The sequence below is a fragment of the Rhinolophus ferrumequinum genome, chromosome 6 (assembly GCF_004115265.2).
Source record: "Rhinolophus ferrumequinum isolate MPI-CBG mRhiFer1 chromosome 6, mRhiFer1_v1.p, whole genome shotgun sequence".
NCBI classification, from domain to species: Eukaryota; Metazoa; Chordata; class Mammalia; order Chiroptera; family Rhinolophidae; genus Rhinolophus; species Rhinolophus ferrumequinum.
This window is the reverse complement of record NC_046289.1, coordinates 88,531,850-88,549,137: the sequence shown is the minus strand read 5'-3', so window position 1 is coordinate 88,549,137 and position 17,288 is coordinate 88,531,850. Positions and strand designations below refer to the sequence as shown.

The 17,288-nt window shown below is 31.9% G+C and overlaps 1 protein-coding gene across 3 annotated transcripts in view; it reads right to left on the bottom strand.

Annotated features, from left to right (window-relative positions):
* Positions 1-381: 381 nt before the first annotated feature.
* The window catches only part of LRFN5 (leucine rich repeat and fibronectin type III domain containing 5), a 261,831-nt gene continuing 244,924 nt past the window's right edge, over positions 382-17,288 (bottom strand). Inside the window, exons 4-6 of one of the 3 annotated variants that reach the window (XM_033106910.1) lie at positions 14,752-15,464; positions 7,926-7,969; positions 382-770 (exon numbers count right to left, since the gene is read on the bottom strand). In XM_033106910.1, coding sequence (XP_032962801.1) covers positions 753-770; positions 7,926-7,969; positions 14,752-15,464 — 775 coding nt within the window. In that variant the 3' untranslated portion in view covers positions 382-752. Of the gene's footprint in view, positions 771-7,925; positions 7,970-14,751; positions 15,465-17,288 lie in introns of those variants that run through there. The other 2 variants (XM_033106911.1, XR_004423120.1) reach the window with 2 other exon arrangements.

The following is a 17,288-nucleotide window of genomic DNA, read 5'->3' as shown; positions in this document are numbered from 1 at the left end:
AATCACAAGGCCTGAAATTATTAAAACACCATTGCCCTGGCTTTCCAGAAAAGCAATGAATAAATCTGCATTTATTATAATATGCCTACCTTGATGCTTTCTGAAGTTCCACTAGGAAAAGAGATCCCTTATCACTGTCCATCTTACACTGAGGCATAATATTTCTGTAATGCTGTTTGAACAGCTGCACTGCTCACCTATAGAAGTGGATGCACTTCAGTCATGGAACAAGTAGTTCCAACATTATAAAGCAATTTGTAATCCCTTAAGGTTTTTGCACTACATAAACATAACACAGTCTTATTTGTTTTGCAATCATCATTTCACCATTCATACTTGAAACAATTGATATATCTACAAATCAGGCAATGTGCAAATTAAGTCATAGTAAAACATTTATTTGTTAAAGTGATATAGTTATTCAAGATTCTACAGTCTTAAATCATGGATGTCAATGGAACATGGATTGATACAGAACTCGATGCCAATGTAGGCTTTTTTCTTTCCTTCTTTTAAAAAAAATACTTGTGGGCCAGAATTAAAAACAATTTGGTTTTAAAAGGGGATGAACCATGATCTATCTGATGGAGCCAGTTCCGCGGGCATCAGAGACTTCTGCTTTGGCTCCTGTGGACAATTTCTTCTAGGACACCAGTCCAACAATTAGTCTTTGTGAACGGAAACATTTTTGAATTTTATCCAGTAAAAATATCAGTGGCAACTGTTTTCAGGAGAGAGAGAAGTGGTGCTCTTCAGATTAACTCCAGCCTCTGAAATGAAAGTGAAAAAAAGAAAGAAGGAAGGAAGGAAGGAAGGAAGGAAGGAAGGAAGGAAGGAAGGAAAGAGGGAGGGAGGGAGGGAGGGAGGGAGGGAGGGAGGGAGGGAGGGAGGGAAGGAAGGAAGGAAGGAAGGAAGGAAGGAAGGAAGGAAGGAAGGAAGGAGAAAGAAAGAGAAGGAAAAGAAAGAAAGACATAGCTAATAAGATCATTGTGCTAGAAATCTAGAAGTTCTTAAACTGTAAGAACTCAGGCAGGAGTTTCTTGCTAAAAATATATAACATCTCCCTGAAAACAACTTAGACATGCACCTTAGCACTTAAAATGGTGCTTGGTAATTTCCAATTGGTGGATATATAAAATAATTTTATTTTAAAAAAGAACCTAAATGTATTAAGCCTGAATAGTCATGCAAGTCAAAGCCAAATTGTGAGATGGCATCGTCCCTTGCTTTGGTGTTCCATATTTACATAATCAAGATAAAAAATATAATGATTTTATTCAGTAATGTATGGCATTTAAATTTTAAAAAGTATTCACCACTGCTTTTTAAATATGAATATGAACCTATGAAATCAAATTTGTTCATTACAACTAAAACCTAAGTGTTCTCTATGTTTTTATATATTCTGCTGGGAGTTTTGTATCGTATTAAAATTTTAGCAAATTTAATTATATATTTAATGATAGTGCAAATAATTATTCATCTTCAATAATTTCTTCACACACAGAATAAAATGTGAAAACTGACAGTAACTCAAAAGCAAAGGTATTCCATAGTTAACATGATATTGGAATAATATAAAAATATTTAAAAATATTTACATATGCAAATGTATCACATATGATACTTCTATAATAAAATCTTAAAAATAATAAACTATGAAAATACTTTTCTTCTAATATGAGTTTTCATTACTTAGTACTAAGTACTGGATTTAAGATATGTCATAAAGTCTATCCTAGAAGAAGGTAGAAAATAATTTTTGAGAAATACACAATTTCATACATATGAAATGTAAGTAATTTTTCTGTCTCCCATTCAAAAACAACTACATGTTTATAATTTGGGGTTATAAAATGCATGGCACAAATGAGTCATGAACTAGAGTCTTAGTTATCTACTGAATATTCTACATCAAAATGCTGATATAGAACATATTGAGATAACTTGATGGAAATTAATAAAGCATTTTATGGTTACTTTGATAATTTTATGCAATAAAGGTAGATGAAATACTGTAGAGATATTTTATTTAAGAGCATATTTTAAAATACTTGATAATCTGAATAAGTGAAGTTACATTTGGAACAATGAGTAATTTTTTAGAATTACTGAACAAAGAATTTACATCATGTTTGAGGATTGTTAATAGGTAATAGATGTATATACTATTTGTAGAAAATAATTACCTTGGAAACTACTGAAAAATAGATATCACTATCATACTTTACCTGGAATATTCTAAGAAAATTATTGCAAAATTACTTTAAATTACAATGGGATATCTAAATTCCTCCCTGTTAGGTTCATGACAGAGCTTATTTTGATGAAATTGGACATCAACATGTTTTTGGTTTTTTTTTTTATATTTCCAATAATATGTTCCCTTTGATAGAAAAAAGATGTAATTGCATTATATCAAATTTCAAGATTCAGTAAGTAGTTATGTTGAAAAGGCTAACCATACATACCTAGAAGAAAAATATAGTGGATCACATAACTAGTTTGACTTTGGAAATAAGAAATCCTTTCAGAATACAAACTTTATTTTAATATCAACTTGATTCTATAAGCTGACATAAATAATTTTTTATTCTACTTCACATTACATAATATTATTAACAAATTGTGGAATTACGATTTATACTAAAGCTGTTAATTTTGAACATTAAGATATAGCAATCAGTTTTGGGAACTATGATGTGATTTGTCTACTCTGAAGCTAGTACCATTATTGAAATGATGAAATAATATCAAGCTGAATAAAACCTTGTATGTAGGATATTCAAAATAATAGTTTTTACTTTACTTATCATTAGACAAACTCTTACAATGAGTCCATAAATATCTAAACATGGAACAGAAAATTATAAGAGCATCACAAAGAGAAAAAAAGGATTAATAATTATGCAAAAATTTTACAAGAACTGACAATGAATTTGGGGTCGGCTCAGAATATTTTGGTAATGGTTCTCATTTACCAGTGAAAGGGTATCATGGGAAACACTGTGACAGTCTTATTAAAAGTACTACAAATAAAAGAGTAAATTAAAGCTACCTCAGCATTAAGAGAAGGAAAAATATCGTGACATTGAATGGATTGTGGGAAATGCTGTTACTGCCTTTACTCAGAACGTAATTGAGAACAATGAAAGCTTTTTATCTCATATAGTTAGGATATCTAATAAAGAATGAGACGATTTCTAAAGGTCACTGATGACACTAGGGTCCATTTTTTTTTCTTCAGATTTTCTGAAATGTTCAAATGTGTCAAAAAGTGTTTTAATTATTATAAAAATAGTTGTTTTCTACATAAGTGTCTATTTTATTACTTTTATTTTTTAAAAATTCACTTGAAGGGAATATCACTAAAAAGACCTACAGATATTTTATATCGGTCATTTTTCTTGGGGAAAAATGGAGAGATATCTGGATCATATACACACATTTGCTTGGCCATTTAGCTCTTATTTCATGTATTTTTCTAATTGTGTTTTCCCATAGCTATTTAAATGTTGCTGTTTATTTATATTCAACATTACTAACTTTATATTCATTTATATTAGTGGTTTCTCTAAAAGAAGTACACTCATTTTATGGTTATTGCATCTGTAGCAGAGATTTGATGACAAAGTTAAAACATTTTAAATACCTTGATTAATGCTGTAACAACATAATCAGAAGTCAAAAATAATAAAATTGGGAAGCAATTATTTTAAAGCCTGGTGCAAGCAATCACAAATAAGCAATATTTCTTGTGCATACTTAAACATACACACAATGTACACATATTTTGTTGTTGGTCTGAATACAGCCAATACTTTATAAGAAATTTCACTTTAGATGTTTTCAGTATAAATGAAAACTAGTCAACTATTCTATTTTAACTGCCAAACATGGCATAGCAATTGTTTAGCAGGTTCATTTTAAGCAAAGAAATATTTTAAAACACAAGGTAAATTTATATGGAACTGCCAGTTTACTAGCAGAGTAATTATCACTAATTTTATCAATAATTTGCTTTTGCTCTCAATTCATCTCAGTGTGATTAGAATCCTAAGATTTATTATAGAAGTATTATATGTGATACATTAAACTATTTTAAGCCTACTCTATGTCTATACACATACAGGAAGGGTTTTAAGGAAGAAAATTGACGTAGGGTGTATTTTGACTAACAGAAATGAAATAAATATATTTACTCTTCACCCTTGGGGGAAAAATGATCTTAGCAGATATCTGAGTATGAAAAATACCTAAGGCACTGACTAGATGAAACCTTTATGCTCTTTCCGAACTTTCCTATTAAAGCTTGATGTTATATTAAGGAGTGCGATATACTCAATGTAATATTATTGCCTTGGAAAAAATTTTCACATCTTGAGAAAGGAATGTGTTTTAATTTTTCATTTTCTTTTCTTTTTTTTTTTTTTGCTTACTTTTACCATCTATATACATAGGAAGGATATAATTTAAATATAATGCAATGGGTAGTATCCAAATTTCTGGAAAATGTATTTTGCCTCTGGGAGAAAAAAACATGTTATCATCTTGAAGAAAATACACACTTAAAATCAAATTTTATATTACCCTCTCTCAAAAAAAGAGCAAAGAAGCTGAGAGCATAAGCAATCTCTGCCAACTCTCTTCCTCACTTCATTCACACACAGTAAAGTGCTGCTAACATGTGGAAAGCCATGAGAAGACTCACAGCACACAGGTCACAGGCTCTTCAAAGAGGCATCACTGTTTGGTTGTGCTGACAGCTGGAGAAATGATAGGACTGCGATAGCAGAAATCGTTTACCAAGTATCAAGAATAGTCAAATGGTGACTTAAATCTGATAATAGAAACATAGCGAGGAGTTTGCTAACAAGTGAATGATGTATTCCACGTAATTTTGTTACAATTATTCTTTGCTTCTGGATTTATATTTCTTGTTAATGCGAGAAAAAGAAAATAGCCAGAGCATGAAAGGAAGTTTCTATAACGTGATAACAATAGTCATTTCTTTCATAAATGGAACTAAAAAAAGACTCAACATAAGGTTTGAAAAAAGTTGACATTTTTCACCTTTATACGAGGTGTGATCAAAAGATAACGGTGAATGTTTAAATAAAAAAAATATTACAGTAAAAGACACATTGCCATTAATCCCCCTCGAAATATCCCCCCTCACTTCGAACAGACGTATCTCATCATTCTTTCTACTTTCTGAAACAGTTCTGGAAGGCCTCTATCGTGAGTGTCTGTAGTGCACTATCCTGTCTGCCTCAATGTCCTGAATCAATTCAAATGTTTACCTTTCATCGTCATTTTGACTTTGGGAAAGAGCCAGAAGTCACACGGTGCCAGATCCAGTGAATAAGGTGGATGAGGACATACTGTAACGTTTCTATTTGGCAGAAAATGCCATGTACTAGAAGCGATGTGTGATCACAAAATACAGTGACTGCTGTTGTGATCACTGCTGCTGCCAAGTGCCATCCAAAGGAAAGGCAGGGATCTTCAATATGGGAAGTGGTTAAAATTCAGTAACAGAGTGTGACAAGTTTCAACTTGTTTGGTCAGTCGGGTATCGGCTATGGTTGAGAGAAAGTGTGTTTCAAAGTGTACTGTAAATCATCCTCCATCATGACAACACTCCATGTCACACATTGCTTCTGGTATACAGCTATTTCTGTCAAATAAAAAACATTATGGTGTGTCCTCATCCACCTTATTCACCAGATCTGGCACCGTGTGACTTCTGGCTCTTTCCCAAAGTCAAAATGATTCAGGACATCGAGAAAGTGCACAACAGAGCAACTAAAGACACTCACGAAAGAGGACTTCCAGAACTGCTTCAGAAAGTGGCAAGAACGATGGGATAAGTGTGTTTGAAGCGAGGGGGAGCATTTTGAGGGGGATTAATGGCAATGTGTCTTTTACTGCAATTTTTTTATTATAAATTCACTGTATTATTTGATCACACCTTGTACATTAAAATGTGACCACACCTTGTACATGTAAATTTAATACAACACACACACACACAAACACATACAAATTTACTACAAGTACAAATGAATTACTGAAAGATTATGCACTGATTATTAGCATTTGGGTCTGGGTATTGGATCATGACAGATTTATGTTTACTCTTTTATTTTAACTATATTTTTCAAAGTTTCTTTAATACTAATTAGTTGAGGACAAAAAAAAAGTCATTATTATAAATTTTATGGACATATCACATTGGCAAATCTTGTGCTACCTCCGGTAGTACATAAACTTCCAAGGACGGAGGTTATCTTTCTCTAAATTTGACCTCTAACAATGTGCTAAAATAAATAAGTAAACACAATAATATGTAACATGATCTATGAAATGTAAATATTTTGGAAATTACTTTAATTGTCAATTGAAAAATGGCTCAAATTGACTCTTCTGCTTTCAAATCTTTATAGAATATTTTAGTATCATTCTTGATCATGCTTCTGAGAGATTAATCATTTACTGCTTAATACATTTCTAAAGATATCCTAACTTTCCGAACAGACTGATGTCCAAAGTGAAAAGGTAAATGCATTTTTTTTTAAAGAAAATGGGACAAGGGGATAAGGGAGGGAGAGAAAGTGTGTGTGTGTTTGTGTGTGTGTGTGTGTGTGTGTGTGTGTGAGAGAGAGAGAGAGAGAGAGAGAGAGAGAGAGAGAGAGAGAGAGAGGGATTAAGATTGAAATAGGGAAGAAGGGGGTGTGACAACACAAGTACCTTCATGCAGGTCAGTTCAGTACACAAAACAGAACACAAAGTATGTGCCAGACACTGTGTTATTGATAGTTTCCAGCGAGCCATCTGTTCATTTTTTGCAACATAGGGATGGAGTCCTAAATGCAGCAAAGAAATGATGCAGGAAAAAACATTTTGTTTGATTTGGGAATGGGATTCATTCCATTTATATTGGGATTATAAGGGAATCCCCTGAATGATTGTCCAAGTAATTGTCATCTTTTCCATACAAAATGCTAAAAATCAAGACCCTATTTTTACAACCAAGAAATAAAACAATGGGCTTTTTTAGAACTTTTAAAAGCAGAACATTTTTTCTGTGCCAAACTTTTAAGCAAATGGCTGATTATCCCAGCTGTTTTAACATATTGTTAAAATGCTGTTCTGCTCTAGAAGCACACTTTCTGAACCAATTAAAATGTAGGAATCAAATACTCACTTGAAAGTCAACAACAACAAAAAGAAGAAGAAGAAGAAGAAGAAGGAGAAGGAGAAGGAGAAGGAGAAGGAGAAGGAGAAGGAGAAGGAGAAGGAGAAGGAGAAGGAGAAGGAGAAGGAGAAGGAGAAGGAGAAGGAGAAGGAGAAGGAGAAGAAGAAGAAGAAGAAGAAGAAGAAGAAGAAGAAGAAGAAGAAGAAGAAGAAGAAGAAGAAAAGAGTAATTGGTCACTGACAAAAAGAACACCATGAATATTTCATGGGTAGTCTTTTGCTCCATTTTTATAGCAGCTACATTCATTTTAGATAACAGTGAAACACTTCTCTGCTCCTCCACTTTCAATGAAGTATAATGTTTCATCTCAGCTCCTATTAGGATGTGGAGGTCAAGAATAGGAGTGACTATATTCTTACTAAGCTGCTGTCTTCACATTGGGAAGTATTTTAAAAATATACATTATATCATGCATGACTCTGAGAGTTTTCCGTTTTTTCTTACATTGTGAATCAGAAATGTTCACTTAACTATAAATGCATCTAAGTCTAGGCATTGTTAACTCACTTAACTGAATTGAATTTATCTTTACTGTTGACACTAAGTTTCAATTAAAAATTTCAATAAGTTACATAAATTAGTAAAACAAAAATTAAAAATTCATTTATAGAAGAATATACCCACTTAAAGTGCTGAAGTATGTGACAGATAACAAGAATCTCACCTGTGTTTCCTGGACAATCTGGTCAACATTAGTCAGCAAAGCATCTGGGAATAAAATTTTCAGTGTCATGAACAATTCATTTTTTAAAAAATCAGACCCTAACACACTTTTTACTGAAATCTTCATAAACTTTCTCTTAACAAAGATTTATCTAGATTTTTTTTAAAAAAACTTACCAGTTCTTGGGATAATTGCAATTTACTTTTACAATACTTTACAGTTCTCTATGGCTACCTCCACATACATAATAACATAAAGAATTGTTTAAAATATTACCATAGTTACTAAAATGAGTACTTATCAATATGGAATGCACTTTTTCTGTAAGACTTCAACAAGAGAAAAAGGCTGCTGTTAGTTTTCCCTTATCAAAGTGAACATTTCAAAAACAGAGCTGGATTTGATCAACAAGAAAACATACATCAAGGAAAAAAGAATCCAACTTAGGAAATGTAGTTTTACCATATTCACCACACAGAGTATAGAACAATAATTTACAATATAAGCCATTATTCAATAACTCTCAAAACAATAGCATATTTTACCAAGTACCCTTATATAAAACAGTAATGTTCTAAATGCAAACATTCTGCCTTCAAATGTCCATCTGTATGTTCCAATTGGCTATAACTGTTTAGTACCTTTGTATAGCCTTGCATAGCACACATTCTGTTTATTTCAAAATGTCCTTTTTTGAAGCAAATATTTCTACTTGTCATTAAGAAATGAAACAATTAAAAGAAAAATGTAGGTATCACAGGAAAAAAATTCTCTCTCAGCATTCACAGATGAGTGTGATGAGAATAATACAAAACACTTTCTTATAAAATCTTCAGCACAAATAGGCATATAATTTTACAATGGCCTCTGGAGACTAGGTTTTACATCTCCAGCTTATTGAAAGCAATAATAAGACATGTTCACATTATACAGGAAAAAAAAGATTAGGAAATTACATTATGGTAGAGTCAACATAGTATATTTAATAAGTCCCTTCATGTTACTGGAATAATTATTTATTGGACATAGTTTGGAACAGAATCACAGTGTTTCTCTAGCTCATATTTCAGACAAGATTAAAGGTGCATCCACTTCAAAACACAAAATGAAAGGGATTTCATAGCTTTTCCCTGAATGTACTTGAAAATGACTTTTTTGTTGTTTTTAAAATTCATGAACATAATAGTGACCTATATAAAAAGAATGGGTGAAATCAGACAAGTTGAGATGGTTATCATTAGGAAGTTTGGAAAAATCAATTTGCATTAGAGGCTTTATATTCCATTGTAATCTGATAAATAACAAGTATACTTTGTACAGTTGTTCTGGAATAAGTTATCTTTAGCCAGTCCATTTCAATCTAATTTTGTTACATTAATTACAATCCATGTTGCAAGACACAAAATTATGATTTTAATTAATTTTATAACTGTACATAGTAATATATCTATATTACTTAAATAGATTTTTAACTTATGTAGATATATAAATACGCATAGTATATCAATTTTATCCGATGGTAAATTCAGATCCTAAATTTTGACTTTGAAATAGCTGTGCAAAATCAGAAGACAACGGTATACTGATAATTTTTTATGCTATTTGTAATATTTGACAAACTTTCAGAGTTTTAACATTACCTTAAGTAGGCAATTTCATACTTAAATATACTCCCAGTTACAAACTCCTACTTTTTATGTCCCACTTCATATAACGCCACAATTTTAGGATGACTCGATTGCAGGAATATTTACCATTCTTTCTATATTAAGTGATCATCTGTACTACTTCAGAGAGGATTGTTTCAAAAATAAACAAACAAACACAAAAGACAAAATTGATTCTATTTGTAGTCTTATTATGTATTAACCCAGCATGGCGGGAAAGTATTGAGTAATCTAAGAGACAGAGCTCTGAAATTATTATAAAATTTCATTCATTAATTCTGATTATTTTTTCTTTGCTCTATGAAATTTAAAAAACGAGATATTTCTTATCCATAAATGTAACACAACTAATGTTTAACTCACAAAAATCTTAAGGTAAATTATTATTGTCATTATTATCATCATCAATTTAGGAGGATAAGATAAATTTCCTTTTTTCATCCAATACATCTCTATGTTTAAGTCCTTTCCCCAAAACATTTCACACACACTCACACACAGAAACATCCACATACATTGTTAAAGTGCAAAGACTGGACAGTGAGACACAAGGGAAGCCTGGAAAAGGGGAAGCGTGTAGACAGTCTTCATTAAATATAAATGAACCTTGCTTTCTTAGCAGTATAAAAATACAACTGGAATTCTGCCACATCAAGAAGAAAATGGACTCCTACCTGCAGTCTTTGAAAAACACCCCATTTACCTTCACAATTTTATGTACAAAGAGATGCTTTATGTTTTGGCATTTTTTTTAGCTATTGGCAATTTAATGATTGTTTTTAATTTTATTATTCTGAATAAACAAGAGGGGTAAATACTAAAATTTAGGAACTCAAAGGCAATTGATGTAAACTTTGTGATAAATATTGTTATTTTTTTAGATTAATAAATGACATATTTAGTCCATTTCAGTATTAATACACGCAAATAAAATAAATTAAAATTCAGTTTGGGAAAAAAAAAAACTTTAGTGCTTTACAGTGAAGTAGAAAATGCTTTACAAAAGAAGATTCTTATAGACAGATGGAATGTGTTTAATTTTTTTTTTTAAATTCCTTAAGTTCTTGTGAAGAACGTATGTATCATTCAGTAGTAGACTTGTCATATTTATAGATGGCTTACAATAATTCAAAACTTACATTCCAAAACATTTTAAGTAAAATATATCTACAAAACAGCTAAAATCAAATGTCTGAAAGCATAAAATAGCTTACTGTCCACCTCAACTAACTACATTTAATGGTTGGAAAAATGCAGCAAATAAATTGGCCACAGCAAGGGTGTTGTTGTACCTAACTTAAATTATTGTACTTAATGTATTTCTGTACTAATCTATTTGTAGACTAAAAATAAATAATATTCATCAAACCTATCTCTTGTTTCCCCTTAGAATTTAAGGCAGCTTGGCTGTTTCATTATCCCTTTATGACACTTAGATACAGACCCAATTTAATAATACCTTGAAATTTTCAAGTTGGGGACAATTATCCAAAAGAAACCAAAAACAACACAGGAACACATATAATTTTTTTAAAAGTTTGAAGTAAACCTCTGTAAATATATTGTTAGTTTGCTTTACATTGAAACAAGTTGAAACTGTGGTGTAAAATGACTAAAAAAAATCAAAGAAAAATATTTATGAATAAGGAAGAAGAAACAATATATATAACCTATATATAGTCACCAACAACAAACAGCAAACCATATGCTTTGGATCATATATATATATATATATATATATATATATATATATATATATATATATGATATTTGGATCACACATCTCCACTGTCTTAATTAATAAAAATTCTTATTATCACTGCACCTTCCTAATGGCCTCATTCATTTACTTAGTTATCTATCCATTCACTCATTCATCCATTTGAGTAAGTATTGTGTTTTGGACATTATACCAGTTACCTTCAATCACCTCCCGACCTCCCCATTGATTTATTTTTCAGTTACTTTGCACTGAAACAGCCCTGAGTAAAAAAAAAATTTTCATACACTTATGAACAAAAATAAAAGACTTTTGAATCTCGACAGGCCAATCATTTGTGATGTCTCAAAAAATAAACTTTTTGAAGACAGGAACACATGACTTCTTATCGTGGCTAAGAACAAGTGTTCCAGGCTTTGGTTAACACACCCTGAAAATGGTCTTGTAAAAGTAATACAAATTTAAATGGCTTTAATGGCTTTAGTCAAACAATAAATTTCATATGGTTAGATATTGTACATTTCCAAGTGTCTATGAGAAATAAAATATATTTAAATAAAGTTTCATTAGAAACATAAACAGGAAACTGATTTTTAAAAATACAGACAACTACAAAATAAAAAATTCATTAATCATTAGCTTGGAGTAAATATGCTAAGTTGTTGCCTATGTTGCATGAGTTCAGAGCCCCTTGCTCACAATCTTCATAATACCAGAGATTCCTTCTTTGGGGATTCATTTCTTTAAGACTCAAAAGCTTTTATGTATTCATGATATTTAAATACTATGTAAGTAAAATCTAGGAAAGAGGAAAGTAAAATACGTTTGTCAATCAGCACCTCATGGGGAATTAAATAATTAATGCTAATGTCAAACGTTTAGCTGCATTAAAGCATTATTACAGAAAGACAAATACCATATAATCTCACTTATATATGGGAATCTCAAAACAAACCAAAACAAACCCAAGCTCGTAGATACAGAGAACAGATTTATGGTTGTCAGAGACATTGGGTGGGGCTGGGGGTGGGACAGAATGGGTGAAGGGAATCAAAAGGTATAAATTTCCAGTTATAAAATAAATAAGTCATGGGAACGCAATGTACAGCATGGTGAATATAGTTAATAACATTGTATGTATATTTGAAAGTTACTAAGAAACTATATTTAAGTAGTACTCATCAAAACAGAAAAGAATTCTGTAACTGGATGATGCCAGATATTAACTAGACTTTTTGTGGCAATCATTTCACAGTATATACGAATACTGGATCATTGTGTTGTACATCTGAAACTAACATAATGTTATATGTTAAATATATACATATATATATATATATATATATATATATATGAAATGTGTGTATCAACTTTTTGAGTTAAAAATATAAATAAAAATGTTTAGTTGGGATTAGAGCATTATTATAGAAGTAGTGTTGAAAATACTCTTTGAGTAACACTTTCGATTTTACACAATACTACCACATGTGATCTCATTTATTCCTCACATGAACCATGTACCTGATGCATGAAAGCTGATTAGATTTTAGAAATATGAAAGGCAAACTTCAGAAAGGATGCATGGCAGAAAAGGCATTTAGGAAAAGCTTAAAGTAATAAAAGCCTATCAGACAATTATTTTTAAGACTGCCAAAGTAAGTAATCTCTAACTGCTTTAATCTTGCCTTCTTTGGAATGTCATCCCAATAAATCATATGTGATAAGATGCACCTCTGTCAAGTTAAAATTAACTGAAATTTTTATATATCTCTCTAGCAGAAGGAAGTTAAACTAACGATTGATATTCCTCAACTGTTTTAAATGGTATTTCAAGTGATCTGATTTAAAAAACTCATAATATTATAGCTAATTTTTTGTTCAAGATTCTCACATGTTCTCAAATCAAAAATAAAAACCCCTTAATGTTGATCCTGTTTATGAATCTTTAATAAAACATCATAAAATTAGCAAATAATGTGCAGTATTTTCAACAAGTAGACAGGAACATTTATATGTAGACCTCAGTTTCAGTGAATGTCACGAATGACATTTTATCAAGAAGTGATATTGTCTGAATAAATTAAAAAAAACTTTTTTTTTAAGGCTGCATGATTTCTAATTAAATTGTATCACAGGTTTTGGTTAAAATAATAAATGCATTTACTCTAAAAGGAAACATTCAATTCAGAATTACAGCACAGAAGGGAAAACCGAAACCACTATCTGGTTAATGAGCAATGACTTTACATTGCGTATACATGTAACAAGAAATTCATTAGAAGGTTTTTTTAAAATTATTTGGTGATAAAAATAAATATCCCTTTGATAAAGGCAATCTTGTATTTTTATCTCCCTTTTTAACTTGCATTAAGAAAAAGATAAACTCATTTGATCAACAAATGTGTATTAAATTAAGGAAAATACCTTCACATGCCCAGTGATGCATATAAAATTGTGGCATGTAACTTAAAACTGAACTGGATTTTTTTCTCATAAATGCAGAATCAACTACATTTTCTTCTACTTCCCACTGAAAAAGCTGTGTCCTGGATTAGAACTATCATAAAACCATTAAGGCACCTGAACCAAGAATATTGTTTAGAAGGGTACTTATTTTAACACTGTCTGGTTAAAGTTATTGAATATTTTATTTTAAATAACATATCAACACAGCGTTGTTCTCTACAATATTTGCCTAAAAACAAACACCATTGTCATTGAAAGAAAATAGACAATCTACTCATTGAAAAATACTGATCATCCATAGGTGGTCCTTTGTAAGACTGGAGGAAACATCATTATTTATGCAAGACATTATTTTTCCTATGACAACTTTCATTTTGCGATCTGCTATTGCAGAACCTAGAAGCCAATTCTAGAATAGAGGAAGGCACTGCTATGTCATGCTTTTTCCCTAACCCTTTTAAATATATATATATATATATATATATATTTTAATATATATATATATAATATATATATTTAATACATGTATATAATTAATTATAATATTCAGTATATATAATATATATATTAAATATATATATATAAGTTTATGTATAAATTTTTATATCAATAACTGTACCCTAGAAGGTTTTTACACCTTGGCCCTATTAGCTATGTATCAGAGAGACAGGACTAAAATTTCAAATTCCAATTTTTCTATGTGAGTTTTCAAAATAACGTTTTCATTGAAAAGAAATAATAGGTTACACAGTGCTTTCCAATACACACTCAGATTTTGAAAGGGCTGCTTTTCCACTATGCCCATCAAAACTGTTGGACTGAATTAACATCCCATTCATAGACATGCTTCTTTTAGAAAATAGTCCACATGGGCTTGGTGAGTTAATATAACAATAGTATTCCTTTATTTCTCCATTCAGGGAGTACCTGTGCCTTGCTCTGGATCTCTCAGCAGGCAAAGTGAGAAACTTACTTGGCTTTGAATGTGCTCTTTTAGATGTGGGCCCCTCTGTGACCGAATCGGGAGGTCGACTAGCTAACTGCAATGCAGTTGAGTTGTTTCTGTTAGTGTTTTGGGACTCCACATTTGTGACAGCTTCATTCTGTGGTTCGGTACTTGGCTTTGTGCCTGTCTTTCTTTTCTGCTTCTGGGACACAGAAGTGCTTGAAGTCCAGGTAGGAGGCAAAGCAGAGGTAGCAGTAGAGGAGTCCTGACTTGAACAAATTTCTGAAGATGGTATCACATTGTCGTTGGCAACTTTACAACACTGGGCATTGTCTTCATGTCCCACAGCTTGTTTGGACATGGACTGGGGCAGTGTTACACTGCAGCCTTGTATCTGAGCCCCGTTAGTTTGAGAGTAGACATTGCTGACCTTGGTGACCTTGTGTTGGCCATTATTGTTACACACCTTATAGCGGATCATGAGAATGATGATGAAAACCAGCACGGATGCCACAATTATTCCACCAATAATAATAATCATGGTGCCTCCCAAAAACTGGGACTGCATGAAGTGGCATCGCACGTAATCCTGTTCCGTAGTAAACTGGATGCAACCCACGACTCTTGTGGCAGTGAGGGAAGTGATGCCATCATCATATATTGCCAAGACACACAAGTCATACATAGTTCCAGCAGCCAGGTTATTGACAAGAAAAGTTGTGCTCGTAGGAGGTATCATTCTGAGGGACAATGGAATTTGTGTTAATATTTTTAAAAAAGAAAAAAACATATATACACATAGAGTTATTATGACTTCGGTTCTGTTTCATTTTAGCAGTCATTAAGATAAGCCCATTTATAACCAATATGAAATATGAGAAAATGATCAAATCTTATATTTGCCCGTTAAAATGGCTAAAAGTTATTGTTGGCGTCTGCATTATACTAATGGTTCCTGCACCATGTCCTTGACAAGCTCACTAATTACATTGCTTGGCAAAGCAAAACTCCTAATAAAAGCCACTGCTAAAAAATCATTTATGACAAATTGCTTTTGGAAGGTATGAGTGTGACATTATCTGACTGCTAAACAAATCCATTTAGCACTTACAACACCTCTGTGACTAAAAGCCAATTTGAAGGAAGGGAAAACACTGAGAACACATTAGAAACCAGAATGGAAATGCATTTCGGAGTATTTATTTTCCAAATCAGTCATAAGCTGCTATGCAATGGTCCCCAGTAAAACTATCTTTAATAACTAAGATAATTACTAAGACGAAAGTGCTTTAATTACAGATCTGAGCCCTCTCTTACACCTTCAACACTTGGTTCCCAGTATGTTTTTCTCTATATATCAGGCTAATGAAAATGGATGAGTAACATTGTCCTGTAACCACAAACGGCAAAAATCCCTCATCCTCTCCATTGTGACACTATGAACTCACTCTCGGAATACAGTATCTGAAATTTCATGAGTGTATAGACATCTCTGAATCTATTATATCACAAGTCTGCGTTTGCCCATTATTCACTAACTTTTTTTTTTTTCTTCCCCTCGGTAGCAACCTACACTATGACCCAAACTAACATTTAATTTGGGGGGAAAAAAAAAAGGCTTGAAACTATATATATTTTTTCCCTGAGAGTTTTCGAAATTTTAAAACTTGGCAATGCTAATCTGTTATACAACCTAAACTATATGTTCTAAATGTACCAGGAAAATCTTAGGCCAGAGTATGTATTTGTGATTGAAATCACTACCATTTGGTGATGATAACCGGCATGTATTACTGAGTATTTTAGTAATTTAAAAATTAAATTCTTTTAATTTTTACAAAGAATATATGAGCTTGGCATTATCATGGTTTTACACACAACAAACATTAGGGTGCAGAATTCCAGCCATTTCTTCAAAGTCATGTAGAATTCACTTGTCATGGAAGGATTAAAATCTTGGAATTTGGAAAACAGAAAGTAACCTATTTCAGAGTGAAGATTTAAAATACACAGAATGTCTAGTAGCTACGGGAAGGTGAAGGGTAAGGATGAATGCTTCCTTGGACACTGTGTTAAATAACCCATAGCCCAGGTGAAGAGCTGAGTGTGACAAGAGCAGACAACTTTATGCTAATATGCATGCATCATAGTCTACATTCCATACATTTAGTAATAAGAGAGAGATTAGATACCATTTACTCTAATCTCTTACTTTTAAAGATGAGGAAGTTAAAACTTAGTCAGGTAGAACCTGGCCCAGGTTTGATCACAAGGCTAAGTAGGCCAGTTTTGTTTTATCCTACCACCTCATGCTCACTTTCAAAAATTTATCTCATTTCCATACATGAGTGAAAATCAAATTATCTCCAATAATTTACATAGGTATATAAGAAGTGAGTTGATCTGATTTTACAAAAGCCTAAAGACAAATACATATGTATGTATTTCAAAGCCATGATTTTCTATCATTTCTTAGGAGTAGTAATAGTCTATCACGAGTGAAATCATACGGAGGGGTTAAAGGTATATTTCCAACTGAAAATTGGACAAGATGTGACTATAAA